Source organism: Pseudochaenichthys georgianus, chromosome 23 (assembly GCF_902827115.2).
Source record: "Pseudochaenichthys georgianus chromosome 23, fPseGeo1.2, whole genome shotgun sequence".
Taxonomy (NCBI): Eukaryota; Metazoa; Chordata; class Actinopteri; order Perciformes; family Channichthyidae; genus Pseudochaenichthys; species Pseudochaenichthys georgianus.
Window position 1 is genome coordinate 8628377 of NC_047525.1, and position 26488 is coordinate 8654864.

The following is a 26488-nucleotide window of genomic DNA, read 5'->3' on the forward strand; positions in this document are numbered from 1 at the left end:
CTTACTATACAACATGTAAACTAGAACTCCTGTAACTGTAATAGATGTATTCAGCTTATATTGGTTGTACAACAACAACAACAACAACAACAACAACAACAACATACTCAACAAGTAATTTCCTGAGATCTGGAACATCATGACATGGTGGAAAAAAGTCTGACAAAGCAAAAATAAATCCTGCAATTAAATGATCATAAGTTCTTTAAAATGCAACTGTTTAACCAAACTATCCAAAACACTTTCTTTTGAGTTGATTCTGAAATACCTGCACGACCTTTAAAATGTTAAGAGATAAGATGACACATATTGTTTCCAACGTCAAGAGTGCGTTTTCAATCTGAACTAACACTTCATGCCGTTCTTACCATACTAAATGTTAACCAGAAAATGTAACTTTAATGAGATAAAATACAGGATTTGGATACAAACAATACATTCACATCTCGTTAAGTTCTAATTCTGCCTCATAAAAATATGATTTATTAGCAGCCATCACTTCAGTCAATCTTTGTCAGACTTTAGCCTTAGGACATGCAGGTGACCTGCAAATCATCTGACAGCAGCAATAAACCCAGCCTTGGTTTGAGGTTCTCCAAAGAAAGGCTTGGCTGTGAGATATTAAAGGAAATGGAAAACTGATGACGAACTAAATAGGAAATCATTGCGGAAGGGAAGACACTATAAAACCCTCAGTATCCAGCACACTTCCTCTCCACCGTACTGGTTGCATCGGCGCTCTCCAGTCCTCCTGCCCCCCCCCTCTCTCTCTCTCACCAGCACTCCCCTTCTCTCTCCCTCAGCTGCTCTCCCTCCCCTCTCTTCTTGTGGATGGTGTGGCTCTCTCGCTCGTCCTCTCTCTCCCTCGCAGTCTGGTGGAGCCGCGCACAAGGATTAGAGGGTTGCTGTGACTGTCTGCTCAGAGAGAAGAAGCCAGAAGACAGAGCGAGAGATAAAATAAGAAATACTCCAGAAAAAAGGACAGCTTGACTGCTGTGGATCTGCTTTACCTTTCATCTCCAGCTGAAGCCTTCACCTGGGGGGGGGGGAGAACAGATAGGGACTATTAAGCCTGGACCTCCACACAGGGAGCCATGTGAGCGGCACCCCTCCACCCACTTCACACCACAGAACAGTCCCCCCTACGGTCTGCTCTCTGAGCTGGGGAGCACCACCAGGATTTTTTCCCCTTTTCTCTGGAAGCTCCACTTTCTGTTCTCGCTTGGAGGGACTCTCCAGGCTTCGGCGTACCCCAGAGGGAGACACTCATCTCTGGGCACTGGTCGGGGGTGTGAGTGCCCCCTGGTCTGGAGGCCAGCCAGCAGTGCTCCAGCACCATGGATTACCTGTTTGGGATTGTAGTGCTGCTGTGTGGGGCGGTGCAGCCTGGAAGAGGTGGAGAGCCCAAGCACAACGTACCCAGGCTAAGGCTGTCATACAAGGGTAAGCCCATTCTCTGCCCCCCCCCCCACCCCGTCTCCAGGATACATGGTTGCTGGTGCTTTTAACGTAGCTTGTTTAGTCTGTTTCTCTCGCCCCTGGCTGCTCTTTCAAGATTTTCTTTTCATGCATTCTTTCTCATGTTGAGTATTCCTTTTTTTCTATTTCTGTGAATCTATTTCTGTGTCTCTTTCATTCACTCTTGGTCAGAACACTGACAAACTGAAACGTTGCCTTTAATTAAATGTGTTATGTCAACAGATTTCACATAGCTGTATTAGGTTAGTTGAAAGCAAGTTGAAATACAGAATATGGAGGTTCAACTCAATAGTATTGCTTTCAACTAATCTAAAACAGTTATGTGTTAATCGGGGACATTATACATGTGAATAAAGTCAACGGTTCAGTTTTTTCAGTGCGCACAGCATCTAACTTACCCTTCTCTCTCCCATTTACTCACTCCTTCCTCCCCTGCCTGTCCCTCAGAATCCACTATTCTTCTTACGAATAGTCAGATTGGTTCCATATGCTGAGGAAGGCCTGGAGTAAAATGTATATATTGGCCCCTGTACCAATTTTCCCCTTGTGCTGTCCCCTTTCTGCTCGCACTGTACAGCCCTGTTAAGTGCTCCGAACAGGCAGTGGAGCCTCCGTTTTAATGGCTTCTGTCCCAAAAACTTCGGTCATGACACAGAGCCTTTCTTTAAGGGGCCATGCAGGTTTCCACACTTTTAATTACTCTATCCTAAATGGAACCAACAGTTGTAGAGTTTGGTTTGAATGGAAAACTATACAGGCGTGTTGATTTTACATTAAATAATGTGCTGCAGAATATATTGGGGGAGAATAAGAGGGAGTTTCGTGTCTTTTTATAACGTGCACGTGTAAGCTTTTGACGTATACAGCAAACATGTTATTCCCTCTGCTTGTGTGTTATTTTGAGGGGAGACTGCGGAGCGCCGGTTCTTCCTCTCCTCCTCCTCCCTCTCTCTCTCTCTCTCCCTCCCTCTCTGTCTGGTCTCCTCTCTCACACCCTACACTAAATCAGGCTCTTTGTAATAGCAGACTTTTCATCTCAGCTAGAAATAACTGGCAACATTGTTGACATATTTTGGGAAGGTTTTTTTGTGCATTTTAATTTCAGTGAGGGAGGCTATCGTGGTTCTTTGTCCCAAAACATGACCGAAAGTATATGGCTGCGAGTGTGGTCCCTCCATTCTTTATTTTAGTCCCGTTTCTCTCGTAAAACAAGCCCTCTGAAAATGTACAAACGTGCTGATTTGCCGTTGTTTAGCAGCATCCCGTTGTGCGTTTGACTGTCATCCGAAGCCTCGGTCACTCAGATCATTTCAATCTTGGGAAACAATTCGGTCATAAATGTGATGTTTGTCACCCTAATTCATTTTCTGTCTTCAGCCCAGACGTTGGCTATAACTTGTGTTTAGAGGCCTGCTATATGACATGCTTTATTCTTTAGATAGAGCGCAAGTTGTAATTTTGGTAGAGTATATTTTCCTTCATCACCCTTTAAACTTCCAAGCGTGTGTGCCGATGCTCGGTGTTGCATGTGACTTTTGTATTTCAGAATGTAATGAGCTTCTTCAGCATGTTGTTGGCACAGCATTTTAAAAGAGTGATGACATGCAATCACCACATGGACTCTGGAAAGAATCATAGTTGAACTTACCTGCTACAAGTCATACATCCCCTGGGCTCCATTATGTCAGTTCACACGGAGCCTCTAGGCATGATGGGAACATGTCATCTCTTCTTCTACACAGCCATCTGCTTTCAAAGAATGTGAATATAGTTCCCCTCTGCCCCTTTTTGTGATCCTCCTTGGTGTTCGGTCTGACAAGCGAACATGTTGCTGACAACAATACTGGACAAGAGATATGTCATCGAGCATCAAAGTCTGCATTGCCTCACTGTACGAGTGATGGATGAGCGTCCTGCAACCAAGAAGGCAGGTCTGCAGGGAAAGAGTCATGACAGATGCACTTTAGTGGATGTATGATTATTTTTACTAAAAGTACATCAAAGCCCTGTTGTGTGTGTGTGTGTGTGTGTGTGTGTGTGTGTGTGTGTGTGTGTGTGTGTGTGTGTGTGTGTGTGTGTGTGTGTGTGTGTGTGTGTGTGTGTGTGTGTGTGTGTGTGTGTGTGTGTGTGTGTGTGTGTGTGTGTGTGTGTGTGTGTGTGTGTTCATGCAACATCTTGGTGCGAGGACTCAACACCCTCTCTTGTAGAAGGTGAGTTTGCGTGTGTTTTAGCGAGGCAAAAAATGTGTCAGGTCTGTCATGTGCCCATATAATTAGACACCTGGTTCTGTGCGTGTGCCCGTGCACATGAGCTGACACATTTTATTGTGCTGTAAAATAGCTGTTTCTGTAATTATTTGTGATTTCAAACTGCTATTGGTTTCCACCATTGTGTATGTGCATATCATTGGGGTGTAAAGGCATCAGCGTCTTTGTGAGGTTCCGCTCGGCAGTGTCTCGGGCCCACAGGTGTTTGATGGCTCTCTCGATGCCTGTCAGGGGGGACGATTCTCCGTTAACACCCACTGTGCGGCGGGCGGTGGGAGTGAGAGAGAGGGATGGGGGTGACGGTGGAGGGGAGGAGAGATTTGCTTTTAATGAAGGATAAGCTGGCAGACATACAGCAGACGACGCAGGAAGCAGGGAGGCTGGTTGTTAAGTGAAGTGTCACTCATCCCCTCTCCCTCCACCAAGCCTGCATAGTAATTAAGTCAAATAAACGACAAGGAGGAATCCTCCTGGGAAGGACAGTCAAACGAGCGCCGAGCAAAAGAGTGTGCCGGGACGATCACACGAGCGGAAGAGAGACTCAGGCCCCGGAGTGGGACAGTCGCAAGAACAAGGAGGGTCTGTGATTTTGGGCAGTCAAATAAACACAGAGCATGCGAGCAGAGTCCCGTGAAATTATTCTCAAACGAGCGCTGATGACACGCCTCCAGGGACCGATAGTCGTCTGCTGGAAAGGACACACGAACGACTGCAGTGTGAGCAGTTTGAGACGTAGAACGACTGAGAAATGGAGGCAGGTAGATACAATTACCTCTCCTGGGACGGCTGGCGCAGCAAGTGCAGAGTAAATGATTTCCCGGTGGGGTCAGTTAGCCATCTCCCTCAGCTAAAAGGATCTGGCTTCACGGGGACAGAAGTATGATCACGAGAGTTAATGATTTTCTCTTCTCCTTGAGACCAGAATAGCTTTTTACTTCCAGTGCCTTGACCGAGGAACATAAGGAGAAAGAGACATGAGTTGAAACTCAAGTCCAAGTTCAAACTAATCTTAGTGTTGTAATATTTTAAGGCAACAAATGGCAGCCCAATTCCTTTGAAAAAAGCGAGTCATCATAACCTAGAAGAGGCGGGAAAATCGCAACTATCAAACTATTTGAATTATTTAAGAATAAAAGCACTTTATTGTTGCAAATGTAATATAAACAATGCTGCTGCTGCACTACTGCAATACAGCAAGCACATCAATTAAAAGGATGAAACAATGACACACTCCCATGGATCAATGCATAGCTGCACACAAACTCTCTCCCACCCCCTCCCACGCTGCAGAAAGGCCATCAGGAGGAACACTGACCCCTAAAGGTCAAGCGATGCACATACAGCACCCAGATACACACATTATGAGGGGAGATCCATGAACCTGCAAAGCTCAAACAATTGAATAGTGAATCGACAGAAATGGCAACCATTTAGAATATATAAATGGATTGGTTTAGTCATTTTTAGAGCAACAATTACAAATATTTAATAAAACGATGCTCTCATATAGAATTGCAAAGTTAATAATAAACATTTTTTTTTTATAAATTGCCATTTAACCTTTTTTGAACCTTTTAATGAACAAAACGATGAATAGAGTAATCATGCTGATTAATTGAAAGTGAAAATAAACATATATTGCAGCTCTAAACTTGACCCGATGGTGATCCGTAAAAAGGAGCCAGCGGGCGGCACTTTAACACTTAAAAGGCCTCATCAAACAACCTGATAATTACCCTCGGCGTGGGTAATTATGGAGCCTACTGCCTGACCTCGTAGTGCCATGCCCCACGCTGGCTGCATGGGAGGAACTGAGGAGGAAAGACGGAGCGAGACGGAGAAAGAGACAGGGAATCTGGAATTGGCTTAGAACCCTTCAAAATAGACACTTGGTGTGGAACCGCACTCAACGCAGTCTGGACTCAGCCCCATAATAAGCCTGTGTGTGTGTCCGTGTGTGTTTTGTGTGTGGGCGTGCCTGCCTATAAAAATATGAACTGTTTGTGGGTGTTTGTATGGTTGATCAGTGTGTCTATTCCTTCTTTGATATGTGAATGAGATTCTCTCTCTTGCTCTCTTTGTTGTATCTGTCCATTCTGCGGGCTGGGGCTCACAGAGCGGATGTAGATAATTATAAGGTGTTCTCCCAACGCACCAACTTTGGAGTTGTCTGCCTCCCTTTTCTCTTTATTTCTCATCGTTCTTCTCTTCCTACCCCCTCCTCCCTCGCCTCGCTTCTCAAAGAACCACAACACCGCAGACCCTAAGTACAATCTTCAAGTAGGCTGTGTTTTTTTATTTTTTTTTATGCTGGTCTCCTCTTCCTGTCTCTTTGATTGCAGCTTGGTTGATACATATCTTTGGCTATCCTTCTTTTCAACTCTATTTGGACACACACACACACACACACACACACACACACACACACACACACACACACACACACACACACACACACACACACACACACACACACACACACACACACACACACACACACTGAACTACCCCTCATGGCTGCTCCCACACGGCCACATTCCAATACTATAAACCAATGTTTTGCTGTGGCTGGCTTTTTCAATCATGCCCCTATGTTACATCCAAATATATTACATTTCCTTGCACTGCCTCACATACCTGACCACAAGTTGAAAGATGGCATAATTGAGTCACAGAGAGAATTTGTGTCGACACTCATTGCCCCACAGATAATTGTGCAATGCACTTGCAAAACAAAAAGACATTTATAAAGTCCCTTAATGTCTGTCAATTGTTTTTGTTGCCATTTTACACTAGCATAAACTGATACAACTGCAAAGGTTGATTTTGATTAAATGTATTATGTCAACAAAAAATAACATAGCTGTATTAGGTTGGTTGAAAGCAATAATGTTAAGTTGAACCTACTTTTTTTATTTCAACTTAATATTATTGGTTTCAACATACCTAATACAGTTATGTGAAATATGTTGACTTAATACATTGAATTAAAGTCAACATTTTAGTTTCTATGTGTACTATTGCAGTGAGTATGATGTTGTTTTGATACCATATCTAGCTTGTCTTATTATAGGTATTGTAGACGAATACATGATGAAAGCGGCATGAGTGATTTGTTTCATTACCCCATGCTGCAACACACTCTGGTGTAATTGCTGAGTTTTATGACCTTTCCGATTTCATGTTTGCTTTCCAGGTTGGTGTGTGCGTTGGAATGTCAAGCACGGCCCCAGTGTTCCTTAAATGTTCCCTAATTACAGTGCTTTTTCATTAAAACCGAAATCCTTACTTAAAACAATCCTGATGTGTGCTCATAAAGGCCACAACAGGAGTTAATGCCGTTGCCGTGCGCGTCCGCGAAGAGATTAATGAGCGTACACAGCAATTGTGCATGTTCAGTGTACATTTCCGTCTGTGTGTACATAAGCAGTGTATGGACACGCATGCGGGAAAAATACCCTGCGTCTTTGCATCTGTGTTTGGGATGGAGGCTTGGGTTACAGCGTGTTGCAGATTGCTGAACTGCGGGTATGAATGGGTCCCGCCACCTGCTAAGTTTTGTCAGTCGTATGGAGAAAGGGTGAACCGTTCAATCTCAACCGGGTCGAGTTACAAATGAGGGGGACATCTCTGCAGAAAGACTGGGGGACTGATGGACAACAGACACGCAGAGGAAGAATGGGGAGTGGCGGTGGAAACAATTTTTTTTTAAAAGTAGAGTGTGTGATGAAGCGTTGTCCACGAGTGATACTTCTTTCACTGATACGTTGACTTTAACGTGAATGGTCACAACATTTCACATAATTAGGCTAATTGAAATCAATGACATTAAGTTTAAAATACAAGTTCAACCTAATATTATTGCTTTCTATTAACCTAATACACTTATGTGAAATTAGAGTCAACATTTCAGTTTTGTCAGTGCCCTGATGTATAGACTTATAGCCACTGTTAGCGAGATATAATAGTCCCTCCGAATTTGCTGTTATGTTTTTTTTTCACTTGGATGTATTTCTGTCATAAATACCAGCATTTGGACGAGACATAATTACGACGTTGGGAAGATAACAATCATAAATCTTGATTTTATCATTTTCAAGATTGGGGATTTTGTGGATTATCATTCCCCACTGCTATTGCATTACGTTAAACGCAGACGCTGCATACTTTTATTTCCCAAAACCTCATTTTGTTGCACCTTTATTAATAGAGAGCAGAGCAGAAAAGTGCCTGTGGATTTGATCTGTGTCTGTGTCGCATCAACGTGTTTGCTGTCACAGTTTGCCTCGGACACATCGGGATCTGTAGCCCTGCCTCATTAATTTCTAATAAAATGTCAGGGCTGACATTGGGCTACACGGTACAGCTGACAGGCAGTGGCTCCAGACATAACCAAGCTAACCACAGCCTGGTTCCTCTCAAAGTCCATCCATCAAGCTGCCTCACACTACCACCGTCTCCCTCTCGCTGCACAGATTTGCAGAGGAGTGATAACGTGATTGGCCGTGTGGATACACATGGCACATTTTGTATGTTCAAAAATGCCGACGATTGTATTTGCATTCAAAAGTTTCTATTTGCAAGTGTGTCTGTGTGTGTGTGTGTGTTTTCCTTAACAGTAATAGGAACCAGAGAGTCTGAGCAGCCTGGTTGTACAGTGAGTATTTAGTGGTGTGTGAGTGGGCTTTCTGCGGTGCACATGGCCAGGCCTCGAGCCGTCTGTGGCCACAACGCTGGCTGGAAACCGCTCTCTGTGGCTCAGCCGTCCAATGACAGGAGGAGACACACACTAATGAAACGGATCCATATTCAACCGCTTTTGTCTAGTGTCCTTTTTTTTTCTTCCTAATCTGTGCTCATGTTTCTGCCTTACTTTGCTTCCATTGGTCTCTATTATGCTGCTCATGTCCACTCTCAGATTAGTGTGTGTTCAGTATCCGTCCTCACTCTCTCTCTCTCTTCCTCCCTCGATGTCGTGCGGTGACGAGAAGGTCTAGCATTTTTGGTTGAGAAAGATGAATGATGCTGTATGGTGAAATTCAACACATACTTAGACTACTCATATAGATTCTTGTGGTTTGGGATGTGGTCGTATTTTCCGTGTTAGTCCCTATGATACATATCAGTCATATTCACTAGACAGTGTGGTATTTAAATGTCCCATAAGATACACTACTTGACTTTGAATTATAGCTGTGCGTCATTTCGGTTGAAAATAAAAGAAATAAGTTTCTATTTCAACAGTGTTTTGCAGAGCTGAATTTCTAGACCAATCGTTTCTGGAAAGTAGTACAGTATGGCTGCAACAGCACAAATATATTCAGTGTGTTTTCTAATGAATAATTACTCCACACACACACACACTTTCATGCGCACCTTTGTATTAAAACACATGTGGAAACTCTTCTGAATGATAGAGTTCACGGCGCCGTGTGCGAGGTCGCGCATTTCCTGTCACTCTGCTGAACCTGAATGAGAAATCCACCGACCCAGGTTGTGTTATACTCACCGTCACCATGGAAACCAACCCACACCTGCTTCCGTGCTTAGAAAGAGAGAGAAAGGGAGCGAGCGGGGAGGTGAACTTTTGAGGCATGTGTGGATATCCTTGAGCTTAGGATAATATTTGAACACTTTGTTAAGCAAAGCTCTCCGCAAATTTCCATGAGGCCGCCGTCTCGTCTTTTTTCTCCCCGACACCTGTGTTTTGTGGCAGAGGCCATTGTGAGAGCGGGAAAACGCACACCGCACCACACACGGAGAAAAGAGAAAGCCTTCAGAGGCAGAGTTGGGACAGACAGAAGGATTGACATGCCAAACCTAAACCACTGCAGATATTACAGAACTGTGTGTCTTTGCTTTTCTGAAGCCAGCCTTGTATTATAAAGAAAAACATGTGTAATTCTCAGTTCCTTTTGAGCTGCCATTTTCTTTTCGAACTGTCTTTCTTTTCCCTGCCTGTCAGCTTTTTAGTAAAACAGACTTACACACTCTGACAGACCACAGAAATACACCTTTTGAGTGTAAGTCAGGAACCTCTTGCCAAAAGCAGAAGAAAAAGAAAGCTTTGTCAACGAAATGAATAGTAAAAAAGTGAAATGTCCCACTTGTCGAAAACCCCCTCTCCTCTTGTTGTGCCGTACTGTATGCACAGGAGGAACACTTGAACAGTGCTGCATTAGCTTAATGGAATATTATCCATCTGTTGAATCTCAGTCAAGTGTTTTCCTCTGTCAGGCTTTTATACTTAATGTCACTCAAACACACACTCACTCAGCAGCGCACACGCACAGTCAGATAAACATAATTTAATACCCCGTCGCCTTTCTTTCACGCAGTTTCATTATTCCGCTATTGCGTGGCATGTGGGCGTGTAAAGCGCCTGCCTGTTCTGAGGATGGAGGAGTGAAGAGTACTCCACAGACAATTGCACTTCAATTTTAAATGTAGTCCTTTTTTTTCCCCGGGGCTTTTTAAGACAAGAGCCATGTTATTTTCCATAATGGAGTGTGAGAGACGGACAAATGATAATTCATTTGAATGAATTGCTTGTATTTGCCAGTTTGAAGTGGGGTTCTTGAATATATAGTGTTTGTGTTGTATGGAAGGCATTCGAGCCCCACCTAGATAGGACATATATATATATACACATCTAGATTAATAACTTGTGATTAAACTTTCATCTTCCAGCCATATTTTAACTAGGGTTGGGGGTACATTTGTACAGAATAGAATTTCAAATGTCTTTCTTTTGCAAAGTTGTCATTATACACATACTCATCATCTTAACTATTATTATTGCAATTTCTGGTAACAATTGCTTTTACAGTCAACTCACGTGATGGTATTATTTATTTTTTATTTTGATGTCATAGGTGAAATCAGCAGGATTGGCAGGAAGTTGTTAAATTGCATAATTTGCTGTTGAAAAAAAGCGAATAAATCATTATAAATGTAATACTCAGCATATTGCAAAATGCTTGTTTGTTGATGTAAGAATCTTGAATTAGGTATGATGATATTACTGTATAGTTAATTTTGGATTAGATTCCCACTTTTAATATTAACATTAAACAACTAATTTGCCCAGACTTCAATTTCACCATATCTTTGCAGATGTGCCTCCATATTAGTGTGTGTGTGTGTGTGTGTGTGTGTGTGTGTGTGTGTGTGTGTGTGTGTGTGTGTGTGTGTGTGTGTGTGTGTGTGTGTGTGTGTGTGTGTGTGTGTGTGTGTGTGTGTGTGTGTGTGTGTGTGTGTGTATGTGTGTGTGTGTGTGTGTGTGTGTGTGTGTGTGGTTGTTTACACAGGCCCAATGTGCCTGAATGTGTGCTTTTCAATATGTAGGAAACAGAATGTGTGAGTGAAAAACAGAGCAGACAGAGGATGCATGTAACAGGAGAAAGTGCGATGAAAGTGGACTGAACAGTGTGTGTGTCGCCATGTGTGTGTGAAGTGAGTGGAATCCATATTCATGCTCTAGTATATGTTTAAATGTGTATCCAGTGGTGAGTGTAAGCAGACTGTGTGTGGTGAGGGGGGGCGCGTGTGTGTGTGTGTGTGTGTGTGTGTGTGTGTGTGTGTGTGTGTGTGTGTGTGTGTGTGTGTGTGTGTGTGTGTGTGTGTGTGTGTGTGTGTGTGTGTGTGTGGTGTGTGTGTGTGTGTGTGTGTGTGTGTGTGTGTGTGTGTGTGTGTGTGTGTGTGTGTGTTAGACGGTGTGTGTTGAAGGGTCCGGGGCCAGGGAGTGTGTTGGAGGTGGAAGCTGCTGAGTGTGCGCACGGTTCCACTAGTTCATGCTGCATAGGCAGAAAAAACGACTGGATTACATCTTAGTCTGGGAAGAATGTGTTTGTTCAGGAAGAATTGATGCGCTGTAAACATTTAGGTCAATATGATATATTATATATTGTATATGCATGTCAGCTGAGGGGGGTCTACTTGCATGCTAGAAGCCGAGCGCAGTGAAGACATGTTGAACCTGCTCCTCCTCCCCGTGTGTGTTATTCTAGAGTTCTTGTCTTTGCTTGGTTACTGTATTTTGTATGAGCCGTGCTGCGCGCCCTGAATCTGCCCGTGCTCCATTTCCAAACGAGCGTGTCTGTGTTTAGGTTAGAGGTCCTTAGGTGCTTACGCCCAGTTCCTCCAATTCTCCAAACCGCAGCAGATCCCAGCTCAGATAAAGCCTCTCTGTGTGTGTCTGTGTGTGCAGGCTGAGGCCACCGTGTCTTTGTCGGGCATCGCCACGTGTTGAAATATGCGTGTGTTTTTCCTTCTTTGGCCCATCTGGGGGAAACCTTTCGTGACGGACCGGTTTGCCCTACATTGCCTTTTACTTTCAGAAGACACTGTCTGTCCCGTAGATGGAAGTTAGGAGGAGATGTCCCGTCTTTTTTTCATTCACTATTGAGCGTTTGGCCTTATGTCTCCATATCCTCATTCTTAACTTCCCTTTTCTGTAATCTTAATCTTCTGTAGGCCCTAAGCCTTAAACTATTTATTTTTCCATTCAATTCCCATTTTTACACCTTGACTTTCTGCCACACACATTATTATTCCCTTTCTCACCGTTTGAAACATAATAGGACCTCCGTTGGCGTTCTGTGGACTGGAAATCACATTTGCTTACTTCTCTCCTTCAACTCATTTCCTGACCCTGCGATTTCAAATCTGATTGGTAAACTGAGAATAACAGGCTACTATCTGATTGGCTACCACCTGATAACAAAATGGCTTCGACTTCTTCTTATCTGCAGTATTTAATGTCTCGTCATCATTATTTCAGGATTATAAGAACGTTGATGTCCATAGAATGGCCACTGTAGCAAAATATACCTACAGTAAAACCCACACACATACGCTCGACCCATCTGCGGTTCACTACAAATTCTCACACACACACACACACACACACACACACACACACACACACACACACACACACACACACACACACACACACACACACACACACACACACACACACACACACACACACAGACCTCCATTCATGCCCACCCACTCCATTTCCTCCAAACTGAAATCCAAATGACGCAGATGAGCTGCAAGCGTCTTTATTAGGTGACGACCACTCCCTCTCATCCACCCCACTGCTACTCCACACACACACACACACACACACACACACACACACACACACACACACACACACACACACACACACACACACACACACACACACACACACACACACACACACACACACACACACACACACAGGGGCGACACACCACTACCTCCATCTCCCCGACCATCAATCCCTGCTTTTATGTAGACACAGATGTCCGAGATCTTACACAGTGTGAGGGGGCGCAGATGGCTCCTATAGCAGCCCGTCAATCAGAGCGCTGCAGTGAGATCACAATGCTTCGACCGGACCGTGTGTGTGTGTGTGTGTGTGTGTGTGTGTGTGTGTGTGTGTGTGTGTGTGTGTGTGTGTGTGTGTGTGTGTGTGTGTGTGTGTGTGTGTGTGTGTGTGTGTGTGTGTGTGTGTGTGTGTGTGTGTGTGTGTGTGTGTGTGTGTGTGTGTGTGTGGGTGTGCTGGTTTCTATATTGTGTGCCTGCGTGTGTCCGTGCTGTATGGTGACACTGATGATGATGGATGATAGTGTGATGGTGAGGCTGATGTATTGGAAGGCTGTACCTGGAGTGAAAATATGAACCACATGGTGTGCATGAAATGGACCGAGTGGAGGCTGAAGGGGTTCATTTTGTTTATTTATTTTGTCTGCATTTTAAGAAATTATTAAGGCATACATAACAAAATAAAAACTGAGATACATACATAAAAAGAACTACATGACAATCGAAAAGGGAAGAAAGAAAGAAAAAAGAAACCACACAAATTGATACCAATTTATAAGATATAGCTTTTTAATACTCATTGTCAGATCGTACTACCTGGGCATTATAAATGTTTTGTGTTTTATAATTTACCAATTGTTCCCCTCTTTCATCAAAGATATGTACTTGGCTTCTGATTCTCGTGGTTATTTTCTCCATTCCATAATTGTATAAATTGTGGATGCATATTTAAATGCATATTTTAATTTGGCTAACATTATTTAGATGAATCTTTCATTATTGGCTTATTTTTCTATTAATGAATAATTTGCTTAGTCTACAAAATGTCGCAACATGTTAAAAAAAGGGGATGTTATCAATGCCAGGACCCCACTCAGATATACATAAATTAGATTTATAATCACATTACATTTGCAGTGCCATAAAACAGAGAAATAGCAGAATCTTTCATTTTAAAAAGTGAATTTCTGTTACTTGTTTACTTGTTAATTATTAAAGGTATTAACCAATCATCTAAATGGTTTTCTGTCATTTTAAAAAGTAAAATCGATGATGCATTTCAGCTTGATTATCAATACAATAAAATAAAGAGGTAGATGGACATTCCGTATGTTTCATGTGTTACTGATTAATATCCAAGTGGGAACTGATCTCTGGTGGTTATAAATTAACTTGACTGTCTGAGGTCTGGACATTGACCCACATGTAAAAGCTGGTTTCCATTTATCTTGGCTGCACATTGTTAGTCTCTACTTTACGACGTTGTATACTTGAAAGGAACTCCGCAGCAATCCATGTGCAGTGACAAACTCTTGAACGCTGATTTACATAATAACCCATTTACAGCTACATGCCACACACACCCACACATACTTACAAACAGTGTCTCCCCTGGCCCTGACTCCATATGAATTATTCAACCAATCACACGGCTGAGCAGTCTGAACCGTGTCCCTGATTGGAGCATGCTGTGTTCACTTCAAATGTCTCACGCTATACCTGACTGACGTGTGTCTGTGTGTGCAAATGCGTGGGTGGAAAAGCAATTAAGGAAACATGAAAAAGTAGCAGGGCATCTTGATTGGGGAGGCAGAATAATGTTTGTATTTTGGGCAAAGACAAGCACACTTTTCCAACACTCGACCATCTAATAATTTATATTGAATATATCTTTTTTTGTGACTAATAAGTACTCAACATATACTGATATTTTAAGTTTGAATAGTTATGCTATTACAGTCCACATTTTTGCTGCAGATGTATTTCCGTAGGCAACACTTATAATGTATTAACTTGCTGTAGTGAACTGTATAAAAGTGGAACTGATTTCATTTTCAAACCGTTCATTTATCAATATTTTCGTCTTCTGCTAGTTACTCCCAATTCATGATCGGCACTAACTCTTTCTTCTCCTTCTCTGCAGAGATGTTAGAGTCCAGTAACCTCGTCACCTTCAATGGCTTGGCCAACAGCTCGAGCTACGACGCGTTCCTATTGGACGAGGAGCGAGGGAGGCTACTGGTTGGAGCAGAGGACCACATCTTCTCATTCGACCTCGTTAACATCAACAGAGACCACAAAATGGTAAAGCTCCTTACACTTTAGGTTTATTTTATAGGTTTGTGTGAGAGTTCAACGCATGAGGTTCTTTTGGTCCAGTTAGCAAGGAGCTCTTTTTTTCTCTCCTCTCTTCTCCCTCTGGAGTCCATTACACCACATTTCTCTCCCCTCCCTCTATCCCTCCCACTGTCTGTCTCGGTCCAGACAGGGCTGTCGATAATTCCATTACTCCACCTGGACTAGGTTAACAGTCTTTTTATCAGATTGGGGTTGCCATCATAGACACCGACTTGCCTGCAGGCTGCAGAGAGCTGAGCAGGGGAATGAAAGTGCTGAATAACACAGAGTCAATGCAGAGACAGAGAGTGTTACTTAATTATTTTTGCCCTTGGCTCGGATGTGCATTTTGTCCCCGTCTTTTGTTCTGAACTTTGCATCATTATCAGATAAAGGCCAAAAAGAGGTGATTGAGCAAATCTAATGTAATTACACTAAAATGTGCGGAGCTGCAGAGAACTCAGCTGATCCGGAGAGGAGATACAGTCTACAGTAGGAATAGAATGAGGAATGTGTGTGTATTGTATAAAATACAAATGCATGAACGTGCATGTGCATACATTGCCTTTGTCTATCCACATCTGAAGGGCCAACAAAAAGAACGTTTGCTCAATCGCATTCTTGGTATATAATTATTCCCTTCCACATTTACACTCTTGCCATGTGTGTTTATAATTCATTTGACACAGAGGGCCACAGATAGATTTCTTCCAACATCACAAGCCTTTATTTATTTCACAACAAGTCCTATCTTTTCCAAAACAACGACGCAAAAGCCTGTTAACTCAATGGTCTTTAGAAAAAGTACAACCACATGCTCAAGATTTGAAAAGTAGAAAGGAGTTTTAATACCATAATTTGAACCAGAACTCATATTTAGACAATATATCTAAATCAACACAGCAAGTTTGGAGGGTAATAATCCTACGTGTTCCTACACATGTATGTTATCCAATTTCACATAAACACAGAACATGTTTTGTTTACGAGTCACCTTAACCCCTTTCCATCTCTACTTTCATGCACCCTATCATTATACTGTTTAAAAAGCAATCCCCTTATGCATCATGATATGATGCATAAGTACACACAAGTTACAACACATATGGTATGAACAGGAATGCAGAGGGAAATAAGGAAGTGAGTTAACTAGGAGCTGTCAATATACATCAGGCCAATTTCTCATTCCCCTGGAATGATCCAAATGTGGCCTTCCCCCTGATGCACTGCATTGACTCACTGCCTTCATGTTTCATGGACCAACATGTACATCTGTGCTCTGCACCTCCAGCCCAGTATAACTTTGTCTCTTCTTGTTTGCACAGATTGCGTGGCCTGCCACCCCCTCGAAGAGGGATGAATGCAAGTGGGCAGGAAAAGACCTTGGGGTAAGTCCACATTCATGATGGCGTCATTGTTTGAACTCTTCTCTATAATTATTGCCATCATTGTTACACAAATTATACGTCTGTCCTGCATCCATTCTTCAATTTACTCTTAAACGCATTGTTGCAGAAATTCACTATAAGAGAAGATTGGAGCATCAGAAATTAGCCAGTACCCATTATCCATCTCTCCTCAGTACTCTGTACTCTCTATAGGCCGTCCCCCACTGGCACCTTTAACAAAACACACTGTACGACAGATGTTCGGTCACAGTGAGGTGGACAGGTGTACACCTAATATCAAGTCAAACACCATGACACAATTCCATCAGATTAATGATAAAAACCTAGAGGACATTATTCAACTTCTGAAATCCTCCTCCTGCTGCCTTGATATTATTCCAACAGTAATGAACAATTACAGGCCCATATCAAACCTCCCATTTCTAGGTAAAATCATTGAAAAAGTTGTTTTTCAACAGTTGAGTAATTTCTTGCATTTAAATAGTTGTTTGGATGTGTTCCAGTCAGGCTTTCGTTCAGACCACAGCACTGAGACTGCTCTTGTAAAGGTCTTCAATGACATCCACTTAAACACAGACAGTGGCAGAACTTCAGTGTTAGTATTATTAGATCTCAGTGCTGCGTTTGACACTGTTGACCACAACATATTACTCGACCGACTAGAAAACTGGGTGGGACTTTCGAAAACAGTTCTAAATTGGTTTGAATCCTACTTATAGGACAGAAATAGGTAAATAGGTAAATACACATCTGAGTTGACAAATATGACATGTGGGGTACCTCAAGGCTCCATCTTGGGGGCTCTTCTCTTTAACATCTGCATGCTACCACTGGCTCAGATAATGAAAAACAACAAAATAAGTTACCATAGCTATGCGGATGACACACACATTTACGTAACAATTTCACCAGGAGACTATGCTCCAATTCAAACACTGAGTAAGTGCATTGAACAAATCAATGACTGGATGTGTCAGAACTTTCTCCAATTAAACAAAGATAAAACTGAGGTAATGGTTTTTGGAGCCAAGGCAGAACGTGTAAAAGTTGCTTTTTGAAGCTGAGCTTCAGTCTGCAATGTTCAAACCAACAGATAAAGCCAGAAATCTAGGTGTAGTCATGGACTCTGACCTGAGTTTCAACAGTCACATTAAAACAGTTACTAAATCAGCCTACTATCACCTAAAGAATATATCTAGGATTAAAAGACTAATGTCACAGCATGATTTGGAAAAACTTGTCCATGCTTTTATCTTCAGTAGACTCGACTACTGCAATGGTGTCTTCACAGGTCTCACTAAAAAATCTATTAGAAAGCTGCATCTAATTTAGAACACTGCTGCTCGAGTCCTCACTAACACTGAGAAAGTGGATCACATCACTCCAGTTCTGAAGTCTTTACACTGGCTTCCTGTGTGTCAAAGAATAGATTTCAAAATACTGCTGCTGGTTTATAAATCTTTGAATGGTTTAGGCCCAAAATACATTTCTGACCTCCTGCTAAATTATGAACCATCCAGATCTCTCAGGTCTTCAGGGACTGGTCAGCTTTCTGTCCCCAGAGTCAGAACTAAACATGGAGAAGCAGCATTCAGTTATTATGCTCCAAATATCTGGAACAAACTCCCAGAAACCTGCAGGTCCGCTGCAACTCTGACTACTTTTAAATCCAGACTAAATACCTTTCTTTTTGCCGCTGCTTTTAATTGAACTATTCACATCTTAAACTGCACTGTAACTTTTATCCATGTATTTTTTCTTTGAATGTTTATTTTATTATCTTTTCTTTTTAATGACTGATTTGAAATGCCATTTTCTTAATGTCTTTCGTTTTTTGTAAAGCACTTTGAATTGCCTTGTGTTGAAAGGTGCTATATAAATAAACTTGCCTTGCCTTACATGTGTCCCTCTAGGACAATGACGCATTACCTCAGAGGTTATAAACTGCCGGGACAAACACTTTAATGCCGGGAGTATGTTTATGTTTGTGCCTCGGATTGTGCGCATGTGAGCATATTTATGTGGGAGTGTAATGTTTGACTTCCCATTATCTGGCGCAGCGCGTTAGCTCACATGTGCAGGAGTTTGCTGAACACATACTATATGCCACCAGCATTGTTTGCGTGCGAGATGGTGTTAGTGTGTGTTATCTCTGTGTTGCTGTTTGGATAGACTCTCTGTGTGCTTGTATCTGATCTTAATTTCATGGCTGGATGAGTCCGGAGTGCAGCGGCTGCAGGGATTTTTGGATAATCCAGAATTACATACTCATTTCAAATCACAGAGGTTTTTCTCGGGTCCAACTCGCCGCCAGCTTTGTGGGATTCTCGCCCAAACACACAGTCGCAACTACACAAGCAACACTACACCTTCGCTCACTCTGTGGATGCACAACATCACACAAAGCACAATGATGAGGTATTTGCGTGCTGTGAAAATGTTTACCCTTGAAAATGAGGCGGTGAGAGCAGAGAAGTAGTGTAGAATGGAGAGGCCTTGATTAGGACATTACTAAAGCATTCAGAGCTCCCCAAAGTGATGCATTTCTTCTAACCACAATTTATAGCCGCTTAACAAATGTAACAGCTGCCCCCCTCCAAAATGCCTGATGGCTGTATCATTCTCTCTGGCAGGATGAGTGTGTAACATGGCCCAGGTTGTTGCATTTGATTCAACTAATAAAGTGTTCACATCCTGGAGTGTGGATCACGTATTTGTAGAAGTGCCTGATGTCATTTCCAAAATCATTTCCAGCTATTACACATATTAAATGACAAATACAAATGCATTTACAATATTAACTTTGGGACCTAATCTCAAAATCCACTTAACTTGTCCAAATAAATACAAACCACACACAAATGTGTCCACCCTTCTCTCCCATGGAAAATCAGCATCAATACACTGTCAAGAAAGAGTCATTGGTTTCAGCCAATTATGACTCATGTATCCTCTGTGGGTATTGTGGTTTTCACATAATGACATGGTTTGTGATCAGGGAAACCATTTTTCACCTGGGAGGCAGGACAGAGCGGCATGTTTGAGTGACTTGCATAACTTACGTACGTCAGTGTTTATGCGCAACCTACCACATAGCTAATGAGGCAAAGTTGCAGACAGCCATGTCAAATCCTAAACAGAGCTGACATTGGGTGGGGGGGTGTATGATATGAGTTGGTGAAATGCATATAATAGGGTCATGAGAAGGATGTGGGGGCACATGTGCTCCCTCTGTTCCACCGTAGAACTTGCAGAGGGTAAAGTCATTAAGTCACACAGTCGCAGAAACGTACACAGTTGAGGTCAGCCACAAGAAAAGTTTAGTCTTCCTCTGAGAACTTGGCAAAGGTCCTGTGGATAAATTGTGGAAATGTTGCGAGGGGTAGTGGGTTAATGATCTAAAGGTGTTGAATGCTCGAATAAACCCTGGTCGGTTGTAAACCACTAGCATGCTACAGTTTTGTATTACAACATGTTCATATTTAGACTTTACATTAAAATCAAATTTCATATTCAACAAACAGGTTTGAGAGATAAAGACATTTTGGAAAATATGCTTATTTGAAAGTTGGACACTAAGATTAACACCACTCTCATGTCTTTAGGTTCAATTTGAGGCTGTACTATTTCTGGCAACCTGTTAGCATAGCTCGCTATATAGACATGGGAAAAACTGCTAGCTTAGCTTTGACCAAATGTATAACAGTCTGTCTATAGCACCGATAACTTTCCTATAGGAATAGTGAACAAAACTGATTGTGTTTTTACTGTGGGTTTTTGTGTGGGATTCTTTCTTGTGTTGTTTCCCTGTCATTTCATCCTATGCACGCACGGGTAAGCTAACAGGCTGCTAGCTATGCAGTGACTATGCATTTGACTAAATGATCAAAGTCTTTCTTCAAGCCAGTTACCAAGGAAGCGGTGCAGTGTGTGATTCAAGTGAATTTGGTGTTTGAAATAATGTTCACTCCAACCTGATCTCAGTGCAGCTTCAGATCCATTTATGTCTCATAAGAGAGACATCAGCGAAAATGAAATGTTGGTGAGGTTTAGTAGCCTGAAGCGTGCATGTGTTAAAAGGGAATTTATCTGTCTCCATGTGATGTGTGCTGCATTTCCAAATCCCAGAGCCAATGTCTACTTATGTGTTAGGTGGACATTCAGCATGTATATAATAAGGAAAACCCCAGACTAATCTCCTAAACACGTGTGCCCAAATCAACTCTTCGAGGCTGCTAATAACCTTCCTACATTAACCAATCCCGTTAATTAGCACTCTAATAAACAGTCTCACACCACTGGGACTATCACCATGTGCTGGAGAGCCAACCCAAACCCCCTAGGTAAATTCAAACATATGGATTATTAAAGATCTGAGCTACATTTTGCCTGATTGGAGATACAGGTGGGATTTCCTTGAAGGAGACTCAGGTTCTTATTTCAAATCCAACTGGAAATTCCCCGCTTTAAAGGGAGTTTCAACAGAGCTTTTCTCTTCTCTCCATTATTCTCTGCTTCCTATTACTCTCCATTTTCACGCCAATCACGCCTTTCTCTATTAAAAGTGTCAATGTTATTTTCATAAAGGATCAAACTTAATTCAAACTCGGAGGCTTTTTGGAGGTTAATGCTTATAATCTCTTAGTTTCACATGCTTTGTGATGCCATAAATATATAATACTGGTTGCATTTCTACATAAACAGAGACTGGTATAACAGTCACATCATGTATTTCAATTTCTTTGCAAGGTGTATATTTCACTTCATGACATTTGGGGTTTTGATCTGCCACGTCTCCTTTCTTTTCCAGAAGGAGTGTTCTAACTTCATCCGGGTCCTCCAGCCCTTCAACCAGACCCACCTGTACATCTGCGGCACAGGAGCCTTCCACCCCATCTGTTCTTTTCTGGAAATGGGCAAGAGGGCTGAGGTAATCCAATGGGTGCATTAATGTGGTTTCACCATATGCTATTGGTGTTTCAAATGTAATCAGTTATATCAATGCTTATGTCATTTAGTTCTCAATTGGGCGTCAGGGTTAATCTGTCGTGAAATGTGACAGAAAAGCTACAATAAACTACACTGAAATAACTGAAACGTTGATTTTAATTAAATGTATTGTATCAGCAGATTTCACATATCTGTTTTAGGTTAGTTGAAAGCAATAATAGTAGGTTTAAATAAAGAATATTAGGTTCTACCTAATATTATTGCTTTTGTCTAACTTAATACAGTTATGTGAAATATTTTGACATAATACACTTCATTAGTCAACGGTTCAGTTTTTTCAGTGTAATGACAGAAAGTATTTTCCCTTAAAAGAATGTAAGCAAGCAACCTCACTAGCTGGACACACAAACAGACACACAATTTTCTGTCAAGCACAGCAGTAGCCATTCCCTTCATTGATTATCTTCTCGTCAATGTTTTCTTTTGTGTGGAAGTGGAAAGAAAAAGTGGTCACTACATGGTTCGACTTCAGCTGGTGGAAATTAAACAACCTCTCCCCTATAAAAGTTTAATCAGTCATCTTGATAAAGGCCTCCGGGTTAATCAATGTACCGGCATGGGTTCTGCAGCCCCACACTAGTGAGGGGAAGACTGCCTGCACCATGCAGAGAGTATAGAGTATAGAAGACCTGGCGTGAGTTCACTTGAGTTTATAGAACTGTTGTCAGTTATTGATTTGAAGAAACATGAGATGTTGGGTCTTTCTTTTGTGACTATTCAAAGACACTGCTGTATGATCCTACTTTATTCCTCATCATTCTTTGTGGTTGCACAACTGTGGTGTAAAATAACATATTATTGACCAAGCCTGGCAAAAACCCAATCCCAAACGGAGTGTTCTTAAATGACATTTTACTGTAATTTGAAACACAGGCTATAAATGTACCTTCTTAACTAGGGTCAATGCGACTTTCAATGGCCTCATTTTGAACTTTGACCCTTTCCTCCACAGGATAACCTCTTTCGACTGTCCTCGCATTTCGAGAATGGCCGCGGGAAAAGCCCCTATGACCCCAAAATGCTGTCAGCCTCGCTTTTGATCGGTGAGTTGGGTTCCAGCCTTGATTAGTTCCAGGAAGTACATGTTCACATCAGACCTTTATTCATAACTGCATTTTCTTCACTGGCAGATGGAGAGCTGTACTCTGGCACATCTGCAGATTTCATGGGAAGGGACTTCGCTATTTTCCGTACTCTTGGAGATCAACATCCAATCAGAACAGAGCAGCATGATTCAAGATGGCTGAATGGTAAAAATGTTTTTTATTAGCAAGTGAAATGGTCACAACTAACTAAGTTATACTCCCGAGTCCCGAGAAAACTACTCAAATATGTTGCATTTCCTAGGTTTTAAGAGGCTATTTCTATCTATAAGCTTACAGATGAAGCTTATACTGGTCAGACAAAAAGATGGATAAAACACATTTTGGAAACTCACATACTCCAACAAAAATGTAAGTAAAATTGGACGCATTGCTGTCCAAATAAACCTCAATGTTTCGATACATGGTTGACATTGGTCAGTTTTGGATAAAGAAGTCCATTGAGCCTTTCAATGGACATTGGAGCATTACATGATCACGTCTCCAGCCATTCCCATTCTTGTGCAGACATCTGATATCAGAGCCCATTCACAGAGTCACTGGATGTGCCTGTGCTGGTAAGATTAGCGCGGCAGTGAGGGTTATTGACCGTTCAGTCTATCTTTCGGCACCGACCGCAAAGGACTTAGGGAGCCACAAAAGGTCAGTTTGAACTTTCCCCTCAAGCTGTGCCATCCTTTTTTTCCGCCTCTTTCCCACAGAACTAATCCGCTCTCAGCTGTTTTCCTGTAGTGGAGTCGAATTCCACTCCGTTCCCTTCAACCCCCACCCCCCTCCCCCAGCACCATCTAAAAAATCACAAACACCGTTCTTTGCGGTGCTGATTGCTGTGACATATTCATAAAGAGCGATTTAAAAAGGAGAAGCCATTGTTAGAGCATTAATCCCCATCGATCTTTCACCGTGTTCAAACAAATACTCGGGGGATTGTATCCATTCGACTCGGCGAAACTCCTTCCCCACAAAGGGGGGATTGTAATTGCATGGATTACCGGGTTGGGGATATTCTATTAAGCCTTTATCAACATGGTTACATGGTACTCAAATGTAACTAGAAATCCAATTGGGAATTAATCCTCAACAGCAGCTAAATCTTGAAAGGATCCAGGGTTAAACAGTAGCTTTGGCTTTGTTAGTCTTTATTCAGGCAATTTATTTACTCATCTCTTCACCCTTTAATGCTCTCTCATTCAACATTCAGGTTGGATTGAAGCGCGACTGAATACAGTGACCTTTTGTTGGGAATGAAATGTAATAAATGTTATGACCTCAATGGTTCAGCCTGTTCTTGTATGCGAGGGCACGTAAGATTGGATTTATGAATGTGTAGATTTAATAGCACATATTCACAAAACAGCAATGAGGCTTGTGTGGTGGTACGCATGATTCATACAGAGGTCTCGCACCCGCACAGCGCTTATAAATCTGCCTCCCACTTTGGCCACACTCGTCTTTTTCACAGTTACTTTATATCCTAAACGGCCATGCAGGCGAAACATGGCACTGCTTGTTTCTTAACAGCTAACCCCCCGAGCTTTCAGACACAGGCTCGTTTTACGCATGACGACGCCTCAGTGACTGCGGCCACTTTCTCCCCTTCCCTCTGTCAGAAGATGTCCCGGCCCTAAGGCCTCGGCTGGCCACTTTAGCTTTGATTTCCTCTCGTGCTTAAAGTCGAGATACATTTATTCAAGTGTTACCGGGGACAATCAGAGCCATGTGTGTTTTCGAGGATGTGGCCCAGAGAAAGGGGTTATGTGGGATTTGGGCTTGGAGCGCTCACTTGGGGTAAAGTCAGATACTGTAACACCAGGGTGTAAAGTGAATGGCTGTTATTACTGAGCCGTGACTGGAGGATATCACGGGGGATTTGGTTTCGGAGGTGTAAAATAGGGGTGAAGGGATTGTCATCGGGGCGGAGGTTGGATCGTAAAACATTAGTTTGTGTACGTCTTTGTATGCTTCAAGTGTGAACGAACACATGTATGCACTTTTGACTGCCTGCAGTGTTGTTTCTGGGCTTTATTCATTTCCCCTTTCCCCCTCCAGACCCCAGGTTTGTAGGTGTTCACTTGATCCCAGAGAGTGACAACCCTGAAGACGACAAGGTCTTCCTGTTTTTCAAAGAGAACGCCATGGACGGAGAGCACACGGGCAAAGCTACCATCGCCAGGATAGGACAACTGTGTAAGGTAACAACACACACATACAAAACCCTAAGTCGACAGTTGAATCCGAAAACAATGGATATATATTTGAACATAACTGCATGGTTGAAGAGAAAATCACGACATGGGTGTATCGGATTTAGCAAACATGTATTTAGTTCTTTGTATTTGTGCCCTACAGAATGACATGGGGGGCCACAGGAGTCTTGTTAACAAGTGGACCACTTTCCTTAAAGCCCGGCTAATGTGTTCAGTGCCGGGGGTCAACGGCATCGATACACACTTTGATGAGCTACGTAAGTGTATATTCTTTCTTTGTAAAAAGTAAGCTTGACATACTGTCTTTTAAATGCTGCTAATAAACATCACCTTCACTCATTCTTGCTTTGTATTTTCAGAGGACGTGTTTCTAATGAGCTCCAAGGACCCGAAGAATCCGGTTATCTACGCCGTATTCACCACATCCAGGTACAGATCTTTTTTTGTCTGACTTTAAAATGTGCGTGCAAAGACTCACATTCTCAAACAGCTTGAAAGATGCTGGTAGTATCATATTTGTTTTGTTGATTAGTTGCTAGGAGATCACAAGGAGCTGATACAAATTCAACGGGCAACCGTTCTTGACAGGTTATTTCCAGGGTACTCGGAGAGTACACACGCTTCATATTTCCTTTCAGGGATTATTCCTTTTCAAATCTTTTATTCCGTGCTTTTATCTGTAATTTCCTAACCATCCAAATGACATGGCATAATGCGAGTGGCCAGGCGTGCCTGCGTCAAATTCCCAGACAGCGCTCCCCGTCTCGTAATCCACTTACAGGTGTCTTATGGTAGCTTGCCCCTCACATGGTTCCCCTCCCCACATCTCAGAATGGATTGCTTTAAGCCGATTCCCCCTGGTCCTCCCTACCTGTCCCCCTGTTCCACTGAAACCTTGGCAGAGGCTTGTAGGGAAATCAGATTATAGAGCAGGAGGGAGCGAGAGAAACACGATATTCACTCAGCAGGAACGCACGTCTCTTGCCCCAGCATTCAATGGGGTTTTTCTCCAAGGCCGGGTGGGGCTCTATTGAAGCATACGGAGAGGTGAAGGCATGGGGCGACACAGATAAGTGAGTTGAAATGGCACAGATGGCAGCACTTATCATGATGATGATGATGAATTTGCATTTGGGAAGGAGGGGGGGGGGGGATTTTGTGTCCGGTAGTGTCTCCAAACTGCTTTGAAAAGAGGACAAACACTTCACCATCAATCACTGCTAATGATAAGACGCATACCGACAGGCGCCGTGCTTCACCAGCCCCGTATGGCTTCTCAGAAATGTATTCGAGGCAAAAGGTCTCTGGTGGGTGCACACCCTTCTCACCCAAATGTGTGCCTGTACTCACACACACACACACACACACACACACACACACACACACACACACACACACGCTTTAAAATTCAATTATAGGGCTTTGAGGAATTAGAGTGGTTTAATTGGTTTTCTAAGTGGCCGCTTTTCAGAGATGAATAGGGCAGAGATTCCGAGGGACCGGCTTTTAATATCACTGCTTAATGAGGCACAAAGAAGCTGCCACTGACAGATCAATGTTAGATTGTGCCGCTG

The 26488-nt window shown here is 42.5% G+C and overlaps 1 protein-coding gene across 2 annotated transcripts in view; it reads left to right on the forward strand.

Moving 5' to 3' along the window:
• Positions 1-711: 711 nt before the first annotated feature.
• The window catches only part of sema3aa (sema domain, immunoglobulin domain (Ig), short basic domain, secreted, (semaphorin) 3Aa), a 35139-nt gene continuing 9362 nt past the window's right edge, over positions 712-26488 (forward strand). Inside the window, exons 1-9 of one of the 2 annotated variants that reach the window (XM_034112437.2) lie at positions 712-1443; positions 14992-15152; positions 16511-16573; positions 21405-21524; positions 22557-22647; positions 22735-22854; positions 24757-24899; positions 25057-25171; positions 25274-25343. In XM_034112437.2, coding sequence (XP_033968328.1) covers positions 1338-1443; positions 14992-15152; positions 16511-16573; positions 21405-21524; positions 22557-22647; positions 22735-22854; positions 24757-24899; positions 25057-25171; positions 25274-25343 — 989 coding nt within the window. In that variant the 5' untranslated portion in view covers positions 712-1337. The remainder of the gene's footprint in view (positions 1444-14991; positions 15153-16510; positions 16574-21404; positions 21525-22556; positions 22648-22734; positions 22855-24756; positions 24900-25056; positions 25172-25273; positions 25344-26488) is intronic. The other variant, XM_034112438.2, reaches the window with a different exon arrangement.